Genomic DNA, 25,075 nt, shown 5'->3' on the forward strand with positions numbered 1-25,075 from the left:
TCTGCACGGGGTCCTGAGGTTCACAGATGCTCTGCAGGGGTTTGGGTGGACCTTCCTAAGCCTGTCTGATCCTGCTCTCCAGAACCTCTTTCAAACACACACACTCACACACACACACACACACACACACACACACACACACACACACACACACACACACACACACACACACACACACACACACACACACACACACACACTCACGCTACAACCAGATGGAACTGCTCTGTTTTTTTTCTCAAGCGTGTTTATTGTTTCTGTTGTAGGCTTTGAGGAGTCGGTGTGTTGTTGGAAAAGAATTGTGCTTCATTCCAAAGTAGGTCACTAGTTTTCTGTAAAGTACTGTAATAACTTTTTTTGGGAGATATAAATAGTAGGCCTTTGCATGAACATAACATTTATGGTAAAGTTTATTTTAATTCTTGGTCTGGAACATACATGGATATTGGCTGAAAACAAGAATTTGTGTCTAGAAACACAAAGTAAATGAAATAGACAAAGTATAATATGTTTTCCATACAGATAAATGTTTTACTATTATCCTGTAGGCCTATCTTTATCCGGTAAGTATTGTAAAAAAAGAAATAAGAAGAAGATATTGTTTTTACAAGACAGCATGTATTCCACTTGTAAAGTATAATGTAGAGTAATAGATTGGGTTACGTTTTATTTTAAGGTGTCCGTCCGTATTATAGTGTAATTATACAATTTATTACAGGTACCCAGCCAGCACAGCCATGTGGGGCCCACATGGGTTAGACCTGGGCTATCTAACTGGGACCCAGACAGTTTTGCTCCCGGTTTCCATGTAGGTCCCACATGGGTTTGCCCAGATGAAATGAATACTGCTCAGTGTGCACACTATAGGCTGTTAAATGTAACACTGACCAGTGTTGGAGTTAATGAGATAATTAAGTGATTGAATAATGATTGAGCATTATTGAAGACACCTGATGTTAACAAGCAGAATCACTGAAGGAGAAAATCACAAATTGTAAGCCACCGGTATGGCGATCAGCGTTTGCTTTAGTTGGACTCTTGACCCTTAGACTGTCATTTTAAATTTTGTTTGTCTGCTGTTATTGATTTATAACAGTCAAATGAACAAAGAAAAGTGTGATCTTATAGTGTTGGTTATGTTTTGGCATAATCATGCTGTGATCTGATAAATGGAACTTATTGAGATGGTTCAACTTCTGGTTCAACATGTTAGCAACAGCTTTGTGATTCCACAGCATATGATTATCAGTATTTTTTTTAATCCAAAATATTTAATAAACATTGTTCTGATCAAAACACTTTCAAATGAATTTATTTAGAAACACAGACATCAATAATCAGTCTGTGAATCTCAACAATGGTGACAATAATAATGCATGTTGCAGTGGCTGCCACCAATCACAACTCATTACTGGCTCCCATCATGCATTGCGGTATGAATAAATTATGATCTGAATTGTCTATGTAATTTACTTTTCCTAATTGAATATTCTGCTCGTCACCATTATTGAGATGCATTGACTGAATCTTGACGTCTGGGTGTGCCTAAAAGAAAGATTTTTTTTTGAAAACAACTTTTAAGAAATCCTTTATATTATATCTAAAATTCTGGATATTTATGCAGAATCACAGTTATGCTGTAACCAACAGCATAAATCACTAAACATAAGGTTCAAATGATGACATAAATTTCATAATATAACCAACACCATTACATAACTTTTTTTTTTTTTGTTCTTCTGGCAGTTATAAGTCAGAAACAACAGCCAAACAAAATCTAAAGTTAATAACATAAGGGTCAAGAGCCCAACTAAAGCAAACAATGATCGCCATAACGGTGGCTTACAATTTTCTCCTTCAGTGATTCTGCTTTAGGTGTCTTCAATAATCTTCAATCATATTCAATCACTTAATTATCTCATTAACTCCAACACTGATCAGTGTTACATTTAACAGCCTGTAGTGTGCACACTGAGCAGTGTTCATTTCATCTGGGCAAACCCATGTGGGGCCTACATGGAAACCGGGAGCAAAACTGGCTGGGTCCCAGTTAGATAGCCCACGTCAAACCCATGTGGGCCCCACATGGCTGTGCTGGCTGGGTACTTACTAGGGTTAGGACTGGGGTTTGATTTAGGGTAAGTTAATTGTTATTACTACATGTCCATACACCTGTCAGAGTGCTGAGGTCTTGTGATCAGTTGCTCCTCGATGTGCCCAGATCTAGGTTGAAGAATAAAGGTGACAGAGCCTTTGCAGTGGCTGCTCCATACCTCTGGAATAGTTCACCTATTCATGTAAGGAAAGCTCAGACCATTGTAACATTCAAGTCCTTGCTTAAGACCCATTATTATGCCTTGGCTTTCAATTCAAGTTGAGCTTTGATATCTTGACCTATTGTTGCTTATTTTTATTTTTATTGTGTTTTGTGTTTTGTTTGTGTATTTTTATTTCATTTTTTTATCTTGACTTTTGTTAAGCACTTTGGTCAATCATGGTTGTTCTTAAACATGCTATATAAATAAACTTGAACTGAACTGAACTACAGTAACTACATGTAAAGTGTGTAACAAGGACACTGTAAAATAAAGTGTTAACAATTATTGTTAAAATAGGCATTTGGATTTATATAATATGACTGTATAACAGTTATTTTGAGTTTTAAGCCATGAATTTCTGTGCGTTGTTAGAAAGTTGCTGATTTCTCACATCAGGTTAACCGTTTGCAACTTTTTAGTTGTCTGTTAAATGGGAAAAGTGTAATTGTGGACATGTGTGTGTTCATTTTCAGGTCACCTTGATTTTCTCCAAGTCAGGCACGTTCCTGGAACAACATTCCTGCCTGAAAATGTAGTCCTAAACCTTATCCCTATCCCTAAACATAACCCTAAAACCAGAGGAAAATGATAGGTGAATAACACTGATATAGAAGCTCTCTACCCTGGTTTTAGGCCTAAACTTGTCTCTCAGATCAGATGTGATTCTAATTTGAATCTGGTTGATTGAAATGTTGTTCCAGGATCAAGAAAGATGTTGATCCAGAAACATGTTACACTTGGTAAAATCACGTTCGCCATTCATAAAGTGCCCTCTAGTGACCAACTGACCCATACTGCCATTTACAAGCCTATATTTATGGCCTGGGTGACTAATTGGAGATTAAACGTTTAGTTATTTAGCATTTTTAATGTACACCATTCAAAATTTTCCCCAGATAGCAAATGACATCTGGCCCAGTTGTGGCCCACATCTCCCACATTTTTTCTGGCCCACATAACGAATGGAATGACTGCGATGACTCAACCTGATCGAGGCTGGCAATAGCATACATATCTGGGCCACATCTGGGCCAACTATGGCACATGCCACAGGTCTGGCAGCGGCAGAGGTCACATGGGCCACACACAGCAAACCATAACTCACACTAAAACCAGCTTGATGTATGTGGGCCAGATACTGCCCATATGACCTTTGCCGCTTCCAGAACTGAGCCAGCCATATGTGCCATAGTTGGCCCAGATGAGGCCCGGGATATGTATGCTATCTGGGTAGGGTCAGTAAGATTTCTGAAAGAAGTCTCTTCTGCTCACCAAGGCTGCATGTATTAAATCAAAAATACAATAAAAATAATAATAAAATAAATAAATACATTTAGTTTTTTTACCATATTTTAAAATGTAATTTATTCCTGTGATGTAAAGGTGAGTTTTCAGCATCATTACTCCAGTCAACATTTCTTATTATTATCAATGTTGAAAACCGATATGCTTTTTAAAAGTTAGATAGAACGACAGATAGATCGATATAAACCATGTTCTATTTTTTTTTCTGGGATTGTTTGATGAATAAAACGTTTAAAAGAACCATTTATTTAAAATACAAAGTTCTGTCATTAAACTCTAGATGGCGCAGGCTGATAGGTCCTTAACTCAATCTGCTTGCAATCACATCATTGTATATAGGCCACAGCTGATTGGTTCCTGCTGTATCAGTAGCCAATGAGCTCGCAGCTCAACCTTCAAATACTTGGTCAGCTTTTGCAGTTGCAGCGGGCGTTCAGAAACCCTCCACCTTCCCCAGCTCCACCTGTATAGATCTGCTACGGGTAATTCATGTACGCTATATTGTGCATCAATTTAATGCATCCTTGCTGAATAAAAGTACTTTTTTTTTTAATCTTACAATTCAATCATATGAATTGTAGTGTACTTTTGTGTTTAAATATTTGTATGCATAGAAGATTTTTCTTTGAACTTTGTATATTGTATCTACAAAGTAAAGTCTTGTTTTAATAATCAATATAATTTAAATATCTGGTCAACACTTCCAAGATATTTCTTCTATCCATATTTCCTGCTTTATGATTAAAATGAGGAATTATGGTCTGCAACAACTTTCTTTTGATATACTGTAAGCATTAACCACACCAGTGGAGTAAAGTGGACAGTTTCACACAAAAACAGTAGCCATTTTTAGTTTTTTATTATAGCAGGGGTTTTAGATCTACATGTCTCTGTATGGAGATCATCCTCTATTCTACAACAACTGTGACAATTGGCTTTTCATTGCTTCAAAATTAGTCCCCCTAAAATCATTCCTATAACTTCAATATAAACTTTTCTACTCAATAGACAAAGTCTTTCCAAACATGTGCACAGTGTTGACTCTGATCTGAGACATTAAGGACTGTCTGTGTGTGTGTGTGTGTCTAACCAGGATAAGGATAAGACAACAGAACAGCCTGTTTGGGCCCAAGCTCTAGCTTCTCTACCGACACCTTGCGATCCACGGCTAGATTCTCAGCATCTGTGGTGGCACGGACCCGAGCTTGAGCCGGCAGGTCACTATTGGTCAGAGTCATGGTGACCGAGTCATTTCCCCAGTTTAAGGCGACCAGGAAGCGTTCGCTCTGATCCCAAAGGCGGAGAAATGCTAATGAAGTGGCTGAACTGTAAAGACTGACATATTCTCCGTGGAGAAGCGATCGCTCTTTTCCTTTCAGATCACTGAGCGCTTTGAAGAAGCCACGCAATGTGGTGTGCTCTTCCTGTACAGCCTGAGTCAGAGGAACGAAAGGAAGAAACAGAGTGTGTGTTTTTAAAATATGCATTTACTACAGTGATATGAAGAGAAATGTGAAAATGCGATAATGTAAATGTACCTTTGCCGTTACATTGGCATCTTCTGCTTTACTTTCCAAGTCCCACATTGCTTGAATCTTCTCCTGTATGGGTTAAATTATGTCAGCTTCATGAATAAAGTAAAGGTTTATTATAGACATCTTGCTTGATTTTCATTGCATGCTCCACTCACCCCTGCCTTGAGTCCGACCTCGTCTCCAGCGCTGAACACAGGAGTGCCGGGCAGTGTGAACAGCAGTGTGTGAAAGAGCCTCACTGGCACTGCTGGAGATCCCAGAGACCGTCCACTCAGACTCCAGCCCAGACTCGTCTGCAGGTGACCAGAGTACAGCTTCTGTATCGCCTGTGCCTGTCTCACGCCGGACCCGGCCGGAGCAGCCAGTTCAGTCAGGAGCAGGTCAACACCTGAGCGGTTCAGCAGGAGAGAGACTTCCTCCACAGAGAGACCGGTGACTGATCCCATCAGAGCTCTGAGAGTGAGCAGGAGAGAGGTTTGAGTAAGGGGAAACTGTCAAAAAATAGTTCTCTGTTATATGTATTTTCTTTCATCTGTATTCACTATCTGTGAGCAGTACCCCATTCTGTCCACCAGGTGCCTCTGTTTAACTAGTTACATTTCCCCAACTGAGTTCTGACCCCATTTAGTTCTTCACTAGCCACAAGCACATACGTTTTTTTGGTGTCGTCAGTTTGGTTGAATATGCCTTGAATAGACGGCCAGGCTTCGGTGTTTGCGATGTCGTTCAGATGAGACAGGATGATGCCATCCACCCCCTTACTGAGCCAGTATACGCATGCTTCCTACAATGAAGCCATAGAATGGATCAAATAAATCTGTTGATATGGCATTGATTAATAAAGTACTGAATTACACTTTTTTAGTTTCCATTTACACTGCCGTTCAAAAGTTTTGAGGTCAGGAGTTTCATCTGCACACCAAGGCTGAATTTATTTGATCAAAAATACCGTAAAAACAGTAATATTGTGATATAGTATTGCAAATTTAAAAAAAACTGCTTTCTGTTTTTATAGATTTTCTTTATGTAATTGTCTCTTTTGTCCACTTTCAATCACTTCTGTCCTGATTTCTTCGAGGGGAGGGTCTACGGGCGGGTAAATGTGTGGGCTTTTTCAGATCTTTCAATCTAATGGACAAAATAAATAAGCTCAAGCAATTTACGTATGAACAGTACATGTTAGAACGCATTCGATCACATGAGCGTTTACACTACGAAAGCACTCCGGGTGAATGTGTTTTCGACTACCTCTGGAAGTGGTGGAAAGTGGACAAGCTCAAAACGTTTTAGACCCCGTTTACACCTGTATTTAGCGTCGTCCACTTGTCATCCGATTGATGAAAACGCTTGGTGTAAACAGGGCCTAATATGCTGATTTGATCCTAAAGGAACATTTCTCATTATCATCAATGTTAAAAACGGTTGTGTTGCTTAATTATTGTTGTGGAAACCACCTTTATCAAAGATTCTTTGAGGAATCGAGTTCAAAAGAACAGCTTGAATAACTTGAATATGATTTTTCTTTACTGACACTGATAAAAAGTGACCCCAGACTTTTGAACGGTAGTAAACGGCTATGCTGATATCAGAAGTATTCTTTTTTTCCTTCCCTGCTAAGTCTCTTTATACATCTCAAAATCTTGTTGCCTTTTCTCTCATCAATAAATCTACCCTCTCCTTATCAGCACTTACTTTGAGTCGCTCAGCAACAGTAGCAGCACTGTTGAACCAGGCTGAAACTCCTTCATAATTGGGTGTTAGATCCAGCACTATGGAGATTCCTGAGAGGGAGAGAGGAAAACAAGAAGAGGAGGGGGAGAGTTAACAAACCAGAAGGCTGTTAAATGACCTTTCCTGAGTTTATCCTTCCTGACAAAACCAAAAGCCTAATGTTTGCATTGTATGATGCCTTTATTTTCTGGAAACCACAGTGATGTTCCTGCTAAATCCACACAACGGTGTTTGATTTACTGTCAGTGTGAAGCCAGTCCTCCCTGTTGACTCTAAAATGGTACAATATATATCTGTGAACTGCAAGGGGAACATACAGATTGTTTGTGAGGCGACAAAGTTCTGTATATTTCTATATATAGTTCCAATATAAGGAACTAGTTAAAATTATGACGCTAATTGTATGCCACATAGTCAGGGTAAGAGGTCAGAGGTTAAACTGACAGTTGTTTCAGACAGCCTTCCCCTAACACAGAGCCACAGGATCTTAATGATAAGGTCTATTCCAGTGACTTATTTTGTGATTTCAAAAAAGATCAATATGTGACGAGGCTGATGTTTTATTTCGAAAACCATCATAGTAAACGAGTGAGGTCACCTTTTCTATGTGCTCGTTCCAACAGAGAAGTCAGCTCGCTTATAGAGCCAAATTCAGGGTTAATGGCAGTTAGTTCCAGTGTGCTTGGCTGGTCTGCTTGCACAGTGTGTATCGGACCCAGAACAAGCCCCTTCACCTTCATCTGGCTCAGATAGTCTAGCTTCTCCTCCACTCCTACAGACAGAATGACAGTTAGAAGAGTTAAAAAGAAGAAGAGGAAGTGAATGAGAGATCATCATCATCATCAGATAAGCTGCTTCCTTTAACTCCAGCCACAGGACGGTCTTTTAATTATTAATCGGCTTTGATTGATTAACCACAGTACTGTGCACAGCTGAATATATCAGGGTTTAAGGTCACTGTACTTGATTATCTTAATTTAGTCTACGGTGTGTGTGTGTGTGAGAGTGTGAATACTTGCGCAATATCACAATTACAAACTCAGCCAAAGTTGGGTTTAGAGAGGGCAGCACATGCTTCCTCACATGAGGGAGTCACAAGACAGTCAGCATCAGCAAATCTGCTATTTTTTCCACCCCCAGTTTCACAGACGAGGCTTAAGCTAGTCCCAAACTAACATGCATGTTTGAGCTGTTTTATTGCACTTGCACCGACATATCTTAAAATATGTCCCAAGATTCACACCAGTAATGTTTCTTCTAAGGCACGTTTATAAAGCTACTTAAATGCCCTAATTAAACTAAGGCCTAATCCTGGCTTAATCTAAACCCTGTCTGTGAAACCAGGCCGTAGTGTTTTATCTTAGCAAAGAATGTACCATGTACTTGATGTCTGATTTGTTTATTAAAAATTATTATAGATCATTATTAAAGTGTTATTTATCAAGAGCGTATGAAGTTGAGAGATGATGGCAAGATGCGTTCCCATTTTCTCAATGATTAACACAAATAGTAAGCAATTTGCAAATGACTAAGGCATTAAATGGAGACATTCTCACCTTTCAGTCCATTGTCAGAGAAAGCGTTCACGTCAGATATCTGGTACAGGAGACCTTCGTTCCACCAGTTCATCTCAGGAATGGGTTTACAGCGTGGAGCCTGTACTATGATCACTATTGCTCCAGCTAACATGCCGACCCAGCCGAGCCAGAACAGAACCAGCAAAGCCCAACGAGTCCGAACCCACCTGGTGAAAATAAGCAAAGGATTGATAGATAGACAGACAGACAATAGATAGATACTTGCACCTGATAGATAGATAGATGGATGGATAGATGGATAGATAGATAGATCGTACCCAGTTGTACCGGCGACTTTCATTAACTCCTCTTTTGAGAGGCCCGTAAATTTGACTTCTGTGTCCTCAGGCACTTTGACCTTTACGGAGCCATTTTTTTCCGTGCCTGTCAGACTTTCTCCGGTCATCGGCAGTTTTTCCTGATCCATCTCGTTCAGTTCTACGTCCTTCATGTCGTCCTCTTTATTCATGTTTGACGGTGATTTCGGAGCTGTCCGTTTAACCCTCTGTGGAACTACTTATGAAATCACAGCTAGAAAAAATAAATGACATTATATTTTACATATATTTAAGACTCAAATCAATTTGCAAAATTAGTTTTCAAAATCTGACCCTTTGACCTTTATCAGGGTTTCATCATTTATAATGGACTCATTAGGGTAAATTATTTTTCACTATTGTCAATACTTTCTGGAAAAGTACAGCCTTTTCTCCCTGTCTTCTATAAAACGTACTAACATCAACCTAAAACACAGGCAAAAAGGATATTGTACTGCCTGCCAATAATGAACAATAGTGCCAGCTACACAGAAAATATGTATCTCCTGAGGACTTTGTCATTTATACATAACACACAGATTTTTTTGGTCTTTGAGTTATTGATTTTACAAAATGTGCATTAAAAATGACCAAAAACTTAAGAAAACACATTTGGATGTACAATAATTTATTTTTAATTGAATTGATGTATTTCCTCATCTAAAATGTACTCACAAGTCTTGACAGCATGTGACCTAACATGTGCTAATGGCTCCTTCACTTCCTTGTTGCCAAAAGTGTCAAGCACATGGCTAATAGATTTTAATTTTATTGGCTGAAGGGGAGGTCACATGTTAATACTAAACTGTAAAAAATTGTTTGTTATTGTTTTATATTGTATTCTAAATGCAATTTTCTCTGTGTAATTTATAAGTGACGATACATTAAGGTTAAAGGAAAATGATGATTAGAACCAACAATAGAACCTAGACTAACTCAAAACAAACAAACACATAAATGTCTTAATAAAATCAAATAAACAAAGATTTTAAACGCGTTTCAAATTTGTTTGCAGAATACCATATTAGGCTACTTTATGTTTTTGCATAATTATGTTTTTTTATAAAAGTAGGCTGTTAACACAGAATAGTCCTAATGAATGAATAAATGAACGAGACATACCTGCAAAAAGAAGAAGCTTCCGTTTAAAGCAGGACTCGCGCCGTTAAACTCTACAGAGACCAGATCTGGTGGTCAATCCAGTTTATATAGTGGCGACTCCACTTGCATCCGCCCATTCGCTATCTAAGGAGGAACTCCAGAGTAACTTGGAAACAGATAAGACTACACTAGTCTTCTGCGACGACATCAAAACTACACGCTTTTTCAATGTACCTTACTGAATTTGCATAGCCCCACTGCTCGAGAAGTTACACTACAATCACGACTGTAATACAATTATAGATACTAAAGACCTTCCACCTTAAATATTCCCTCCTGATCGAGCATCATTGAGCATGAGTTCACGTGAGTGAACTGGAATTCATCCTGAAAAAACATCCCCATGAGAACCAATACATCTCTCTCTGATGAAAAAGAAAATAGTTGAGGAGTAAAAGCGCTAAAAAATCAGTCATAAAAAAGTGCTTACTCAGAACATTCAAGCAGTCTTCTTAAGACTACCCTGAACAGCAATAGCCATAAAGTGCAACGCTTAAACTGTATTTATTGCACAATCATGTCATAAAACATTGGGTTGAGCTTTCTGTAACAAACATCCTGCACACAAAGGCTGAATAATTTGATCAAGATAATGTCTGTTGATAAGAGACAGATAAAGTAAGTTAAGTATCCCTTAAAAAAAAACCATTGGAAACAAGATTGCTCATCCTGATTGCATGGGTAAAATTGAATATTTTACTGCTATACACTTTTGTTCCGTAAATGTTAAAAAGCCACAAGCCAGTTAGCAATGCATTATATGTGAATATAAACACAGGTTTCATTTTATGTGTTTTTTCTTTTCTTTTCCAGAGGTTGGTTGAAAAAACGACATGCCTATATCCCTGCTTGCTTTACAATAGAAAGGAGGTAACAACACAAGTGGGGGATTTTATAATGACACATGGCATACTTTCCAAACTTGTTGTCGGCTCGACCAACATTGTGCAATGTGCAGTCAGTTTCTTTATCTCATGACTGTAGTTGTCATGATTTCTTCTTTAAATAGCAATCTCATCACAATGAACATTGTACTTCCAACTCTACTGTGCTTCCCTCATTAGTCCTCGATTTTTATTTTGAACATTTATGGGGTTGTTCAGCAAATAAATACTCTGAAAAATTCTCTCGCCTGCCAATGTTCACTTTCCCTCTCAGCCTACCAAGAGAACAATGTGTGAGTGTTTTCCCCATGTGACAGAACAGTATGTTGGCCCCTTCTGCCTCACAGTGAGGAGAATTTCAAACAGTCCCGGGGCGGCAGGGTCACAGGGATTACCAATAATTCTCTCTGTACTGGGAGACTGTCTTTTTCAAACTCTGCTTTAAAGCATCCTGTAGTGTTCTAATCTAATCAGCCTGAGATTGTCCATAAATTCCTATAGATTATTGCTTGTTTTATGCTTGCAAAGTTCATAATTACACTGTTCAGGAGTTTGAGGTCAGTTATATTTTTTATGTTTTTGAAAGAAGTCTCTTATGCTCACCAAAACGGTGTAAGACTGGAAGAACTGGTTTATGGAATCAACCTCACCACAGGTCAATAAGACAAAGGACCTTGCTTGCACTTTAACATTTTGAACATCTCACACACACACACACACACGCACCCCCCTTCCTCTGAGCACCTTATCTACATTTTCTCTCTCTCTTAGTCAGTAACACTAAAAACTCACACAAGAATATATATGGTTTTAATGTGAATGTGATTATCTTTAAGGATTGTTTAGTATCATTTTAAAGGTCTCAGGGTGACTGGTACAAATGTCTCATTCCCAAAGAAGTAAATCAAAAGGTAATAAAGTTCTTAAGAATATAGAAATATCTTGCACACAGAAGGGTGTGTCTTTGAGTTAACACCTTCTGGTCATTTGTCTGAATGCTAATTTTCACTGTTCCTAGCAAATGGTCAAACTTCTATCCTCAGTAAGTCTGGGGAGGAGACCACAGTAAATTTCCACTAAACTCATGTTTTACATATCAAATAAGGTCTGGCTATATAAGGAAAATGCAACGAGAGCTCAGGGCTGTTTTTCTGTATTCAGATTAGCCCGTGTGGTTGAGGGTCTCGCGACTCTCAGCTCACGTAGCCATACAATGTCGGCGGGTAAAGGATTTTCCTCTTTGTTCTAGAACATTTGATGGTTTGCATTGATTAATTTATCTTTCAATTGATTATGGAATTGTAATAATACATTTACCTGACATAATAAATTGTTATATTTGATTATTCGAACAGACTTTGACTTTATTTTCATTGGAGTTAAAAGTAATAGTCAAACATTAACGTATATTTAATGATGCACAGATATCATTGAAAAACTTTTTCATTTTATGGAGTCAGATGAAACGAGTTAATAACATAAGATAAAATGTATTGCATTTAATTAAAAATCCCTTTGCCATGGGAAGAGACGGAACACGCGTGAGACCTTCACCGCTAATCCAGTACCGCCATTGGATCGAATTAGACGGCCTTACAACGGCATTTATGTGATCAAAAATACAGTAAAAACAGTAATATTGTGAAATATTATTACAATTTAAAGAACATTTTTCTATTTAAATATATATTAAAATGTAATATATTCCTGTGATGCAAAGCTGAATTTTCAGGATCATTACTCCAGTCATCTCGGTTGAAATTGCGGGGCCACCAAGCCCCGTTCACGTGACATGAAGCGACTTGATCCCATTCATTTTCAATGGAGGGCTGGCAACTTCCGTTAGAAGTCGACAGAATGTCAAGCAGCGCGAGTCAGGTGACAAATATTTTACTTTATGCAAATGAGCAGCGACGGGGGCCCCTAGAATAGTCCCCAACTTTCGCCCCGCTAGTGATGGCCCTGCCCTCACAAAACAAAAACAGCAGACAGAGTGAATGAAATTGCAAATTCACTCTCTGACAGTAGGTGGCGCTTATCGAACAACAGCGAAATAGCATTTCCTTGGTTACCGCTGTACTTTTGAGCATGGCATGTGAATTAGGTCAACCAACTGACATCCATTCTAAGGCGACCATTTGAATTCTCTGTAGGTCCTTATAATTGCATAATTTTATACTTTTGTGTCAAAAAGTGTGTCAAAAACTACATGTCTTGCTTGCTAACAACAGCAGCGTGTCGTATGTATGACCCGTACTTGCTCTGCAGCAGCAACAGCGAAGGAGATATATTACACCAAGACCAAACAAATACGCCATGTACATTACCATGACAAACACGCAGAGAGATGTCATGACAGAAATAATGTTGTTTCAAAAAACAATATTTTTAAAAAAAGTTGGTATTCAATGAAACCTATTTAAATATCATTGACCATTATAATGTATATGTACTACATTTGAATGGCTTGTGTAATTCCAGGGTGTGCAGTGCTCTCTAGTGGGGACTGGGATGATGTTGTGCCTGGAATGACCTTCAACAGCAACAGACTAGGGTTAGCTAATGAACAAACTGTTTAAGAACAGATAGTACATTCACATTTTAATTATTCACAGTTCCTAAATTCAGATCAAAAAGGAAATAGTTTACAAATCTAAAAAGTCCACATAAATGTAGGCTATTTTAGGACAGTGCGCTCAGGTCTTTTGCAGGTGAGCCGGGGTGAATGCCAAAGGCAAGAGCTCTCTTAGACTGGTCTTCTTATAGGTCCCGTCTGGCTTAGTGAGGTAAACGTCCCATTCAGTGCCAAACTAACACAACACATGGTTGGAGAGAATGATAAAATAAAATTAAGAGAGAAAGGCCATGAGGTTCAAAAGTAATGATTGATTAAGAGCACAGCCATACCTCCATTAATACCTGTCGACATGCACCACATGGTCCTACAAAACTATCTTTGATATCACTGTTGGTCAGATGGAAAGAAGGTAAATCAAATTCCTCAGTAATTCAAAAGGCAACAGTTCAGTATTTGGAATATATGATATACCATGTGACAGCTATGGCTGTAAATCTTCGGTATCCTTCAGCGACCGCTCTCTGTATCGCAGTTCTCTCCGCACACACGGTCAGGCCATAGGAGGCATTCTCAACATTACAGCCTAAAACAAATGATGGAGGTCTAGATCACTCTAACAGCATAATGTCATTAAGAGCTGAATATATGGCAGATAACATGTGGTTGAATCGTGTTGCTTCAAAACAAACACGAACAAGTGCATCTGGCGGTTACCTGTGATAATGGCGCCCCCTGTCGTCAAAATGGCAGCGCCGACTGGAAACCCACTGTACGGACAGTAAGCCATTTCCTGTGCTTGCAAGCATTTAGCAACTAGTTCCGCAACTTAACCAGAAACGTCGTTTACCCATAACAAAACAATAAAACGGGACAAAACAAAAGCGCATCAAAACACATATAATATTTATTTACATAAATATAATGCACCTTACCACATAATAAGGTTATGTATTAAGTACGAGGGATGCATTGTAAAACAGGTTACTCAGGTTACTTACACATGCTAAACATATCAACTCGGTAACGTGCATTAAATGCAAAGCCGCGTTAAATGGGTGTACATATGAAAAGCCTCATTCATTCATTTAAATGTGGCTATTTTACATGTAGGCTACTATTGGATTAAATGTTTACCTACCAGCCATAACAACTAACCGTCTCGCTGGACTAGAGTATAATGGTTTTCACAGCGTGTTTTAAAAAAAATATAAAGCAGTTTAGTGAACAATTGTTGTTGTTGACTTCCCAGGAATAATGATATTTCTGGGACGGGTGCTGTGACAGGACAACTGATGTTGATGATGCACGTGTTGTGGGCGGGGCAAACAACTCTAACAACCTATCAAAGACCTCCTTGCTAACAACCCTCCCATGAATTATTCAATCAGGTAACACTTTATTTCGATGGTCCACTTTAGACATTCTGTATTTATTTTTATGCTCCCCCAACCGACATTCTACTGACTAAGTAACTTTGCTACTACATGTCTAATTCTACTTACAGTAGAGTTAAAAAAAATAAAAATAATTATATATATATATATATATATATATATATATATATATATATATATATATATATATATATATATATAATTGATGACTTTTATTGTTTTTAATTGATGTATTTTGATAGTTACATTTTAAGTTATAGTGTAGCCTATACTTTCATGTAAAAAGGATATAAAGAAGTTAAAATGACAAAAAAAGAGAGAAGGTGCTTCGAAGTAGAGCAAGACATGGGTATCCTTTATAAAAGTCTGTGTTTTGATTGCTTAAAGGGATAGTTCACCCAAAAACGAAAATTCGGTCATAATTACTCACCCTCATGTCATTCTAAAACGATCGTTTTATATGATGAACAGATTGAATTAAAGTCTTTTATTCACATATAAACATTCATCAACTGAGAACCAATGAGGTTTATTCTCGTATTACACATCACGTTTGAGCTTCAGCAAGAGGTTGTTCTCGCGCGTCAAGCAGATTCGGCTGAGCTTGTTTATGTTCGCTGATCAATGTTTATATGTGAATAAAAGCCTAAATTAAATCTCTTCATAGATTTATCATATGAAGCGATCGTGTCTCTTCAGAAAATGTGTACGTTAGCCTACTAAACCACTCAACTTGAACAATTAACTTTTTAAGTGTCAAAGTGTCAGTTGCGTAGCTGTCAATGGAGCGACAGAAATCTCTCCGAATTCATTAAAAAGATCTTTATTTGTGTTGTGAAGATGAACGAAAGTCTTGCAGGTTTGGAACAACATGCGGGTGAGTAAATGATGACTGAATTTAAATTTTTGGACCAAATTTTGGAAAATTTGCAACACTCAAGCAATATTTAATTATTAAATAAAAACATCAAGATCTTTATTAATAAAACAACCACTATAAGAAAATCTCTTGTAACAAATGATTAAGATATATTAATAATACAGCACATTTTCAGAGAATTACAGGCCTGCATGTAAATTTTAACATGCCGTTCTATCAGTGCAGACAACATCAGTACAGTTGTACAAAATGGTGTACAAACAAAAGACAAACAGTATGGACACACAGAGAAAGCATATATTGTTGAACCAAAATGCAAACAGATACAGGGTTCTATGACAGTGGTTTCCAGTCCTGGTGGAGTCATTATTGGGAGGATATATGGAGTAAATCCAGTAGGTACCTGAAAGAACAACATGCGACCATCGTTTACTTTAGTTTCACTATTATTTATATTTTAAATATTTACTGGGCTGTCAATAACTATCTCTTTCCCTCACCAGCAATAAACCAGCACACAATGAATACACAGAGCATCAAGCTGAAGGCAGCGCAGAAGCGAGCCAGCGGACAGTCATCCAAAGTGTTCCTCAGGTACATGAGCAACAGTGCAAACAGACCGGTCGCCCCGATCACGGTCATATAGATGGGGAGCTTTGGTTGAACAGGGCACTCATGAAAATGGATTGTTCCTAGAAACATTTATCCAAACAGCCATATGACCGTGTAAAAATCAGACTTGCAGTGGTGCAATGAAACTTCTTCATTAAAATCAAGCATTTACAGCATTCCCGATTGTGATTTTACAATGAATTGTTGAGGAGATTAAACTAATCATCTTAACAATATATTTTACGTTGTAAATGAAAACTGCTCTTTACCTAATCCAGTAGCTGTTATTAAAATCATCCACGCAATCATGTTAATGATCACTGAAAAAAAATATGAAAAAAAATAATAGTTTTTATTTATTTATTGTAGCTTATTAGTTATTGGAAAAAACACATAGCTTTCTTGATATTCTTACCAATGAAAGATTTTCTGGCAGCTCTCTCGGTAGTCTCCATCTTTAACGATTTCTTAACCAGTCCATAGAAATGTGAACTATCTCTTATTAATTTGGCTCAGGCTGTCTGACCCCCAGAATGAGCTTCATCATGAAGACGTGAATAGGACTGAACGAGCTGCTCTGAGTCAACCAGTATGTTTTCACAGTTCTGTGGTCTCCAGACTTGCAAAGTATTTTTGAAACACTTCCTTTGGTGAAATGTTGAGAAACTGTTTTAGCCAACCCAAACTGAAACATAAAAACCACCTATTTTTGTGAGTGTGTTGACAAAATCTGAGTGTTTTGAGTATTATACACTGCAATTAACATATATATCTTATTCAGTAATTCTGTACCTTCAAGTCTAGGCCTTCATTTTGAACTAGATGGAAATACAGTATACAGATAATGTATAAAAAGGTGCTTTTCTGTGCACTGTACTGGTAGAAAACAGGATATATAATGCCAAGATCATGGGTTTGAGTTTTTGAGAACATATTGATAAAATGTACGAATAGTGCTTGATTTGAATAAAGCATCTGCCAAATCCAAAAACAGTAACACTTTACAATAAGGTTCATTATGTAACATTAGTTAACTACCTTAGTTAACATAAACTAAGAATTAACAATACCTCTAAAGCATTTATTAATCTTAATATTAACTTCATATAATTTCAATATTAAATTCAAAATTTGTATTTAGTTAATGCACTGTGAACTAACATGAACAAACAATGAACAGCTGGAGTTTTATGAACTAACATTAACAAAGATGAACAAATACTGTAACAAATCTATTGATCGTTGTTAGTTCATGTTAGTTAATACATTAACTAATGAACCTTATAAAATGTTACCATAAAACCATAATACTTTCCAAAGAAGTCTTATGCTTGTTGCTGAGAGTTTGAAGCCGATGATCTTTGACAAGGATTTTGTACGCAGATATAAAACACTGAAAACCCAATACAAAGCAACAGGACAGCCAGACAGCCATAGCAGACTGAGTTCAACCAGAATGCAAAGAGGTACAGAGTTTTGTTGCAGTAGTTCTGTTCATGTGTTGGGTCATAACTGGGACGATGAACAGAGTATATCCAGACACTCCCTGCAATACACAGAGAAAACATTTTTAGTTGAGCTATATATTTCTTTGATATCTGTGAAAATAACAGCAATGGCAATTTTATCCCAATATCTTCCTATTTAAGTTACATATTAAGCGAAAAATGTGTAGCCGCTATATATCCGCCAGATTTTTGTGACAACTCCAGATCGAACTTCCACATTTTTGTATTCCCCGCTCAATAGGCCCTATCCAAGATGGCACCCGAAACACTCACAAGCTGTGTTCGAAATCGCTCCCTATATCCTCATTCACTATTCCCTAAATTAGTCCACTAATATAGTTCACTTGAAGGAGTGAATGCAAACGAGTGAGTGAATTCGGACACTGAGAGCGAAGGAAGGGCTGCTGCTTTTGCATAGTTTATGCTTGCTGTTTAATTGAAACCTATGGAAGCTTATTTCCGCCACTGAATAAAATAAATAAATAAATAATTGTGACTTTTTATCTCACAATTGCGAGATATGAAGTCAGAATTGTGAGAAATAAAGTCGCAATTGCGAGATATAGAGTCGCAATTCTGAGAAATAAAGTCGCAATTGCGAGATATAAGTCGCAATTATGAGAAATAAAGTCGCAATTGCGAGATATAAGTCGCAATTATGAGAAATAAAGTCGCAATTGCGAGAAAAAAAGACAGAATTGAGACTTTTTATCTCACAATTCTGACTTTTTTTCTCACAATTGCGAGTTTACATCTCGCAATTCTGACTTTATAACACATAATTGCGAGTTTATATCTTGAAATTCTGACATCTTTTCTCAGAATTGTGAGATATAAACTCGCAATTGTGAGTTATCAGGCCAATTCTAAGGGGAAAAAAAGACTAACTTTTTTCCCCTCATAATATTTTATATCTCACAATTCTGACTTTAAAACACGCAATTTCGACTTATATCATATATTTCTGACTTTATAACACGCAATTGTGACTTTATATCAATCAATTCCGACTTTATATCTCGCAATTCTGACTTTATAACACGCAATTCTGAGAAATAAAGTCAGAATTGTGAGATAAAAGTCGCAATTACCTTTTTTATTTTTCATTCTGTGGCGGAAACAAGCTTCCATAGAAACCTAACAAACTGGCAGCTCCAGTAGTAATGAAAATATTTCTCTTGAACTCTCTGTCCCTTTAACTGTGACTTTGCAGCCCCACATTCTTCAACCTGTCACAACATTATAGCTTATATACCACAGCTTTAACTTTTATATCTCCAGAGAAAGTTTGACCCTTTCACGTACATTTCTCCATTGTTCTTTCTAAAAAAAAAATATCTGCACCCCTCCTGTGATTCCCATTTGACAAATTCACTCCCACTCACCTGCGATGAACCAGCAGACAACAAACAGGTAGAGGATGAAGCTGATGGAGATGACCAGCAGAGACAACAGCAGCATTTCAAAGGTGTCTTTTGCAAGCAGACCGTAGAACAAGCCTAGGGTCACTATCAGAACAAGCAAAACAAATACACCAAATACTATAAGGTAGACTGGGATGTGAGGCTGGACAGGACAGTCTCTCAGAAAGTAGGCCCCTAAAAAAAGTCAAACATAAAATTCTTCAGTCTTTGGAGCAGTGAGCAGTGTGTGTACAACAAAGTATGTGAATGTTTCTGTCAATATTACACTGGAATGCATTATTACAGTACGTCCACATTATTTGTTTACAATGTTTCTAGCAGAGATAACAGTGAATAATCAGGTAAAAATACATGATTTACCTATTCCAATTGCTGCAATTAAAACCCCCAGTAAAACAATAGTCAGTATCACTGAAAAATGAAAAGATTTCTCAGACAAGAATATGTTTACACAATTTGCCAAGTATACAATGAAACCAGGACATTTGGAAAACATATATATTAGCTTAACATAGATTTTTTTTTTAAAGTAACATTCTTAAAATGATTGTTAATACAATTCTTACCGAACAGTGATGTCAAAAATGGTGATGGCTTTGAATTTTCCATCCTCAGAATATCATTGTTGATGAATATGCACAATGACTGCTTTAAGTTTAGAAAGAAGTAAAATAAGACAACGTAAAAGCGTATAAGACATTAAACAATGCGGAGTACATGGATCTAAGGACTAGTAAGATTTAGGAGTCTCACAGGAAAGCTTCCTCTTGCGTCTCTTATGACGATTAAAACAACCTGTGTAGTGTGCTCTAGTGTTCACCTCATAACTTTAAAAAGAAAAATTCTTCTGTTATCCGTCTTATTGACAGTAATTTCCAACATTTCCTAACTGACTCAGTCTAACTCTGGCGTAATGTTGGTACGGCATCATGTGCAACCATGTTTCCGCCGTGGGCCACACCTTTCTGAAGTGCTCATTTAAATGCAAAGGAAATATTTCATTTCTCACTGCTTAACCAAAACAATTTCGATCAATGTATTATTGCAGTTTACTATAAAAACAGCACCTCGAGACAATCTTTCCTAAAACCAGCAACGGAAATAACAACACATTGCACAACATTGGGGTTCAGTAAGATTTTTTATTTTTAAAGGAATTCTTTTACTCAGCAAGAACACGTTAAATTGATCATAAGTGACAGTAAAGACATAGCCTTATGTTACAAACAGGTCTATTAAAAATCTTACTAACCCCAAACATTTGAACGGAAGTGTAAGTCTTCTTTTCCATCGTGACAACATTTTTCAAGTCTATTCTTCTGCTTTCTCCTCAGTATTTAAGAAATGACATTTCCAGTGGGAAGCGCATGTCTACATCTTGCATATGCCACAATATTGTCTTATGATGAAGCTTACTAAACTTCAAATTAAATAATGTTTAAGTTTACATTTATAGTAATGAAGGTTGATCGTTATCAGTTTTACAGTTTTAATTTTAGATGTGATTTTTAGCCTTAAGTTATGTCCATCACTGTTAATCTCTCAAGTAGATTATAGCCAATTATAATTGGGTGGCTTTATTATAGGCCTACAGTTAAGACCAAAAAAAATATGTTTAGATGAAATGTTGTACATTTATCTCTCTTTGAATATAAAAAAACAACATGTAGCCTAGCAAAGGAAATAATTTGCTAAACTGTGTAGCAAAAGACTAAGAAGGCTGTCATGTCACAGCCTGAACGCCAGAGGTCATTGTCTCCTTGTATATTGAACTGTTTCTCACTCTCCATTGAGTTCACTTGTTATTTATTCCCTGTTCGTAATGCAGTTCTGTGCAATTATGTTAATTTTTTTCTGGTTTGATAATGTCAGGTGGGTGAGTGACTGGATTCTTTTATGAAAATAAAGCTCTGCACATGAGTCATAACTGTTGAACTGAGACTGCAATGCACACATTTTTTACATTTGTTTTCTTAACCACTCTCTCTGATTATTTCCATGTTATTTTTGTAAAATTGGACAGAATAATAAAAAACACGTTCTGCATGGGTGGCTAAAATATAGTGTTTTATAAAGATGATGTTACTCGGTTGAAACTAATAGCTCAAAGAATATTCTGTTTCAAAATAGTTAAGGTATTAAGAAAATTTTATTTGAGATTATTATTATTATTTAAAATCTCCATACATTTGTAAGCAAGAATTTTTTTTTTTTACTTCAAATACAATTAAATGTTTGTTTTAAATGTGTTTACCTAATACACAAAGTTCAGTTGAGTTTATCCTCCAAACCATCAAGAACACTGTCATCAATATCCATTAAAGGTGCAGTAAGCAATTTCTGAGAAAGTGGCTCGGACCGAGCAGCACAACACACTTAGCCAATCAGCAGTATGGGACGTGTCCACTCATGATGGGGGAGGAGAGAGAGTGAGCCAATCTCCAGTAGGGGACGTGTCCACTCATGATGGGAGGGGAGAGAGAGTGAGCCAATCAGCAGTAGGGGGCGTGTCCACTCATGATGGGGGAGGAGAGAGAGAGCAGAAGGAGATTTGAAGAAAGACTGTAGAAAGAGAGATGCTGAGAGACATTACAAAAGAGGAAAGCTTAGAGTAATATCAAAAGAAGGGTTATGATCAGGCAAGAGCTTTAGGATCCGCTTTAATATTAGAAAAGCTTTCCAGCGCTGGAGAGACCGAAGCGGGAAGACCTGAAAAAGGACGCAGAGGTTGCATTGTTTCTGCTCCATACGTCAGTAACATTGCTTTTGCTGTTTCACAGAAGATATACTGTTGTTGTAATGTTAGCTATAGAAACAGGACAGTTTTGAGTGTCACTGTTTGTCTGGAGCTGATGTTGGCGACTAACAAACAACTCTTCAACTCGTTCATTCGTCATCTTTGCCTAATTTTTCACAAAGCATAGCGTCTGGGAATGCGTACATTTGGGCCCAGGGCTGACTTGCTACGCCACTGTCGCAAAGCATTATTTTGCTTAGCTTCAGCTATGAGAAAGAGGCATCCACTCTTACATTGCGTGTTTATGGATTTTGGGTGCGGAGGAATGAAGGGAGGGGTGTGTTTGTTTGTTTGGGCTAATTTCAAATATCAACAGTGTTTCTCAGAAATCGCTTACTGTACCTTAAAGATGACCCACAGCGCTTTTGCTAATGTTTTCCACAAATGCGAGTACAGATAAGAAAACAGCATCCGAGGAACAGCGCCACAGCTAACAGAATGTATCCCAGAGTGGTGGTCCAGAATGCAAACAAGTAGAGGGTCTTATTACAGTAGGGATCTCCACCCACGGTTTGGTTGTAGTTAGGAGGGTAAATAGAGTAAATCCACACACTGCCTGTAAAAAAAAATATATATATATATATATATTTCAGAAATATAAATTATTATAGATTAAGATTTGATAACATTGGCTATTTGACGAAACAGGCTTCACTGATCCTGTTACTTCTCTGTTTAACATAATTTATTTTAGATTATGATTTTATGAAGTCGGCGTCATCTGTTACTATAATACTGTGAAGATGCTTTGAAACAATCGCAGTTGTATAAAGAACAATAAATAAAGGCAGCCTGACTGTTTACAATTTGAACTTTAAAAAAAAACATTGATTCACATATTTTTTAGCTTTAATAATTACTCACGGCAAAGTTCTTTTCAAGTCAAAAAAAGTTGGAAATACTTTTGCAGCGATATACTGTTAACAAACATCCACACTGCTGAGAGCGACGTTTAGATGAATATGTAAATATGTGCTGTGATATATCAATAACAAAAACGCACAACAAAAGTGACAGTGGTGAGAAAACAGCAGTTAAGAAAGCATCTGATCGTAGCGATGTGGATATGTTTGCATCAGATCTGCAATTCACCGGCATCATGACAATATATTTAACACATGAGAGTTTGATTATCTGAAGATTGAGACTATAGACTGTATAGATCTGATATTGTGAGACTATAGTTTGAATTAATCATTTTTCTTTGAATGACACATTGATATTACTGTACAGAATGGCTCTCTCTGCATCATCCCAAACATTGTATAAGCATTCGCTTCATGTGTCATTGAAACGGAAGAAAGGCACTCGCGTAAACGTCACATCCTTTTGATTTTCCTGGCCAAACGATTAAGACATGAACATTCTTACATATAGCCCCTTTAAGTTAATGAATGTTAATTGTTAAAGACTTTAGTTGTTAAAGTAAAAATTCCAATTTATAAAAAAACACCACAAACACAATATTGTTTGTTTCAAAAGAGCAAACCTGTACAATTTTTTTTTCTTCTTCTAAAATTCAAGTGCAAAGTTCAAATTCAAATATCGTTTTTTTAGTTACATAGCAAACACAGAGATATTTTACAGAACAGAAGTTCATATTCACACCCAAATTTCAGGCAGACCCACACATAAAAGCACATTGAAAGTGTTTTCCATTCACAGAATTCAAATGAAAATCTGTTTGTTTGGCAAGTGTCTTTGAATTTGGGTTAACTGAACAATGCACAGAAGCTTTCAGAGACCTATGAACACATTAAATGACCTCTTCCTCCCACATACGCCACCCAATCTTACCACTGATCAACCAGCAGAACAAGAAGAAAGAAACCAGAGCGTTCCACACAGAGCAGATGCGGCTGAGTGAAGTGGGATTTCCCTCCTCCGTCTCTCTGGAGCAGGGAAGACAAGACAGCAAGGCCAGAAACACACTAAACACTCCACATACCAGCACATAGACTGGGATATAGTGCTGCTGGGGACAGTCTTTGAGATAAACGGCACCTGTGGTGATATAGGCAACACAACAGCACCTTAAATAACTGAAGGTATAGGAAAGGAATAAACACAGTACTCACATTCACTGCAACGCACCTATTGCAATTTGAGCAAAGGGAATACCCAGTAAGAGTAGTTTTGAAATCACTGAAATACAAATCAGTCCAAAATTAGCTAGAGTCAGTATACTTGATGTTCATTAAGTGCAGAAGTAACAATTGTTTAGGGAGTAAAACTCTCATACCAAGGGAAGATGTACTAGCTTTCGAAGGAGATTTCATGTAATTCCACATTTTATTTGGATCCATGGTTCCTATGCAAAGCATACAACATCACAACCCAAAATTAGCTGTCTGTGAAAGCAGTTAATAAATCATTATTCCCTAATGACTTTAAGAAATGAATTTGTATGATCATCTATCTGTTTTCTTAACAAAATTTACATCAAGTGTAAACATAATATTGGTTTGAGTTAGTATTGAGTATTGTACAGTACAATACAGTATTGATCAATTTAATTCCACTACATTAACAATATGTGATTTTGTGAGTCTGTAAATAATACACTCACTATAGTACCTCTCACACACTTTGCTCAAAAATGCTTACCTGAAATGCTTGTTCTGGTTCTGGAAAGTCTTTACCCGACACACTCTGGGATTAGAAACAACCTGAAATGATTCCTCATGCATGGGGTTTTATACTCTCTGTTTTAGAAGGTTTCAACATCCTTTTACATTTTTTTTTTTTTTTTTACAGTTGTAACATTTCAAGATAAACTGGTTCTTGCTGTGTGAACAAAATGACAAACATGACAAGCATTATGCTGAAATGTATTCAATAGCTGTTTTCTTCTTCGTCCGTTCCCCTATTATGCAGTGTGCCCCAATTGTCCATTCAGGGCCCTCTTCTCTTTTCACTTTATATGCTACCATTGGGTGCCATTTTTAAGAAGTATATCATTTCCTACCATGCTGACGATACACAGTTTTATCTACCAGCTAAAACTGACCATTTTTATCCTTTGGACGTGCTCTGCAACTGTTTTGAGGAGAT

General features: G+C 37.2%; 3 protein-coding genes across 6 annotated transcripts; all 3 read right to left on the bottom strand.

Annotated features, from left to right (window-relative positions):
- Positions 1-4,466: 4,466 nt before the first annotated feature.
- Positions 4,467-10,077, bottom strand: LOC130103377 (4F2 cell-surface antigen heavy chain-like). 3 transcript variants are annotated; one of them, XM_056269626.1, is made up of 9 exons: positions 9,906-10,077; positions 8,745-8,979; positions 8,446-8,633; positions 7,488-7,661; positions 6,851-6,939; positions 5,812-5,942; positions 5,314-5,611; positions 5,162-5,224; positions 4,467-5,056 (listed from the first exon to the last, which is right to left on the bottom strand). In XM_056269626.1, the coding sequence occupies exons 2-9, from the start codon at positions 8,933-8,935 to the stop codon at positions 4,709-4,711; spliced, it is 1,482 nt and encodes a 493-aa protein (XP_056125601.1). In that variant the 5' UTR covers positions 8,936-8,979; positions 9,906-10,077; the 3' UTR covers positions 4,467-4,708. The 3 variants fall into 3 exon arrangements, with proteins under 3 accessions (XP_056125601.1, XP_056125600.1, XP_056125602.1); XM_056269625.1 differs by having other exon boundaries at positions 8,745-8,982; XM_056269627.1 differs by having other exon boundaries at positions 8,745-8,997.
- Positions 10,078-13,359: 3,282 nt separating this feature from the next.
- zgc:103586 lies at positions 13,360-14,852 on the bottom strand. The gene is made up of 5 exons (XM_056269630.1): positions 14,545-14,852; positions 14,121-14,231; positions 13,878-13,989; positions 13,736-13,793; positions 13,360-13,638 (listed from the first exon to the last, which is right to left on the bottom strand). The coding sequence occupies exons 1-5, from the start codon at positions 14,549-14,551 to the stop codon at positions 13,525-13,527; spliced, it is 402 nt and encodes a 133-aa protein (XP_056125605.1). The 5' UTR covers positions 14,552-14,852; the 3' UTR covers positions 13,360-13,524.
- Positions 14,853-15,866: 1,014 nt separating this feature from the next.
- On the bottom strand, positions 15,867-19,944 carry LOC130103380 (transmembrane protein 272-like). Of its 2 annotated transcripts, XR_008809343.1 has the most exons (8): positions 19,791-19,944; positions 19,585-19,596; positions 19,186-19,398; positions 17,085-17,838; positions 16,708-16,995; positions 16,562-16,612; positions 16,181-16,372; positions 15,921-16,083 (listed from the first exon to the last, which is right to left on the bottom strand). XR_008809343.1 is itself a non-coding variant. In XM_056269629.1 (4 exons), exons 1-4 carry the CDS (start codon positions 16,745-16,747, stop codon positions 15,881-15,883), a joined length of 486 nt encoding a protein of 161 aa, XP_056125604.1. In that variant the 5' UTR covers positions 16,748-17,013; the 3' UTR covers positions 15,867-15,880. The 2 variants fall into 2 exon arrangements, 1 of the variants encoding a protein (XP_056125604.1); XM_056269629.1 differs by lacking the exons at positions 17,085-17,838; positions 19,186-19,398; positions 19,585-19,596; positions 19,791-19,944 and having other exon boundaries at positions 15,867-16,083; positions 16,708-17,013.
- Positions 19,945-25,075: the final 5,131 nt, after the last annotated feature.

The sequence above is a fragment of the Rhinichthys klamathensis genome, unplaced genomic scaffold (assembly GCF_029890125.1).
Source record: "Rhinichthys klamathensis goyatoka isolate OS25496 unplaced genomic scaffold, OSU_Roscu_1.1 h1tg000286l_1, whole genome shotgun sequence".
Classification (NCBI taxonomy): Eukaryota; Metazoa; Chordata; class Actinopteri; order Cypriniformes; family Leuciscidae; genus Rhinichthys; species Rhinichthys klamathensis.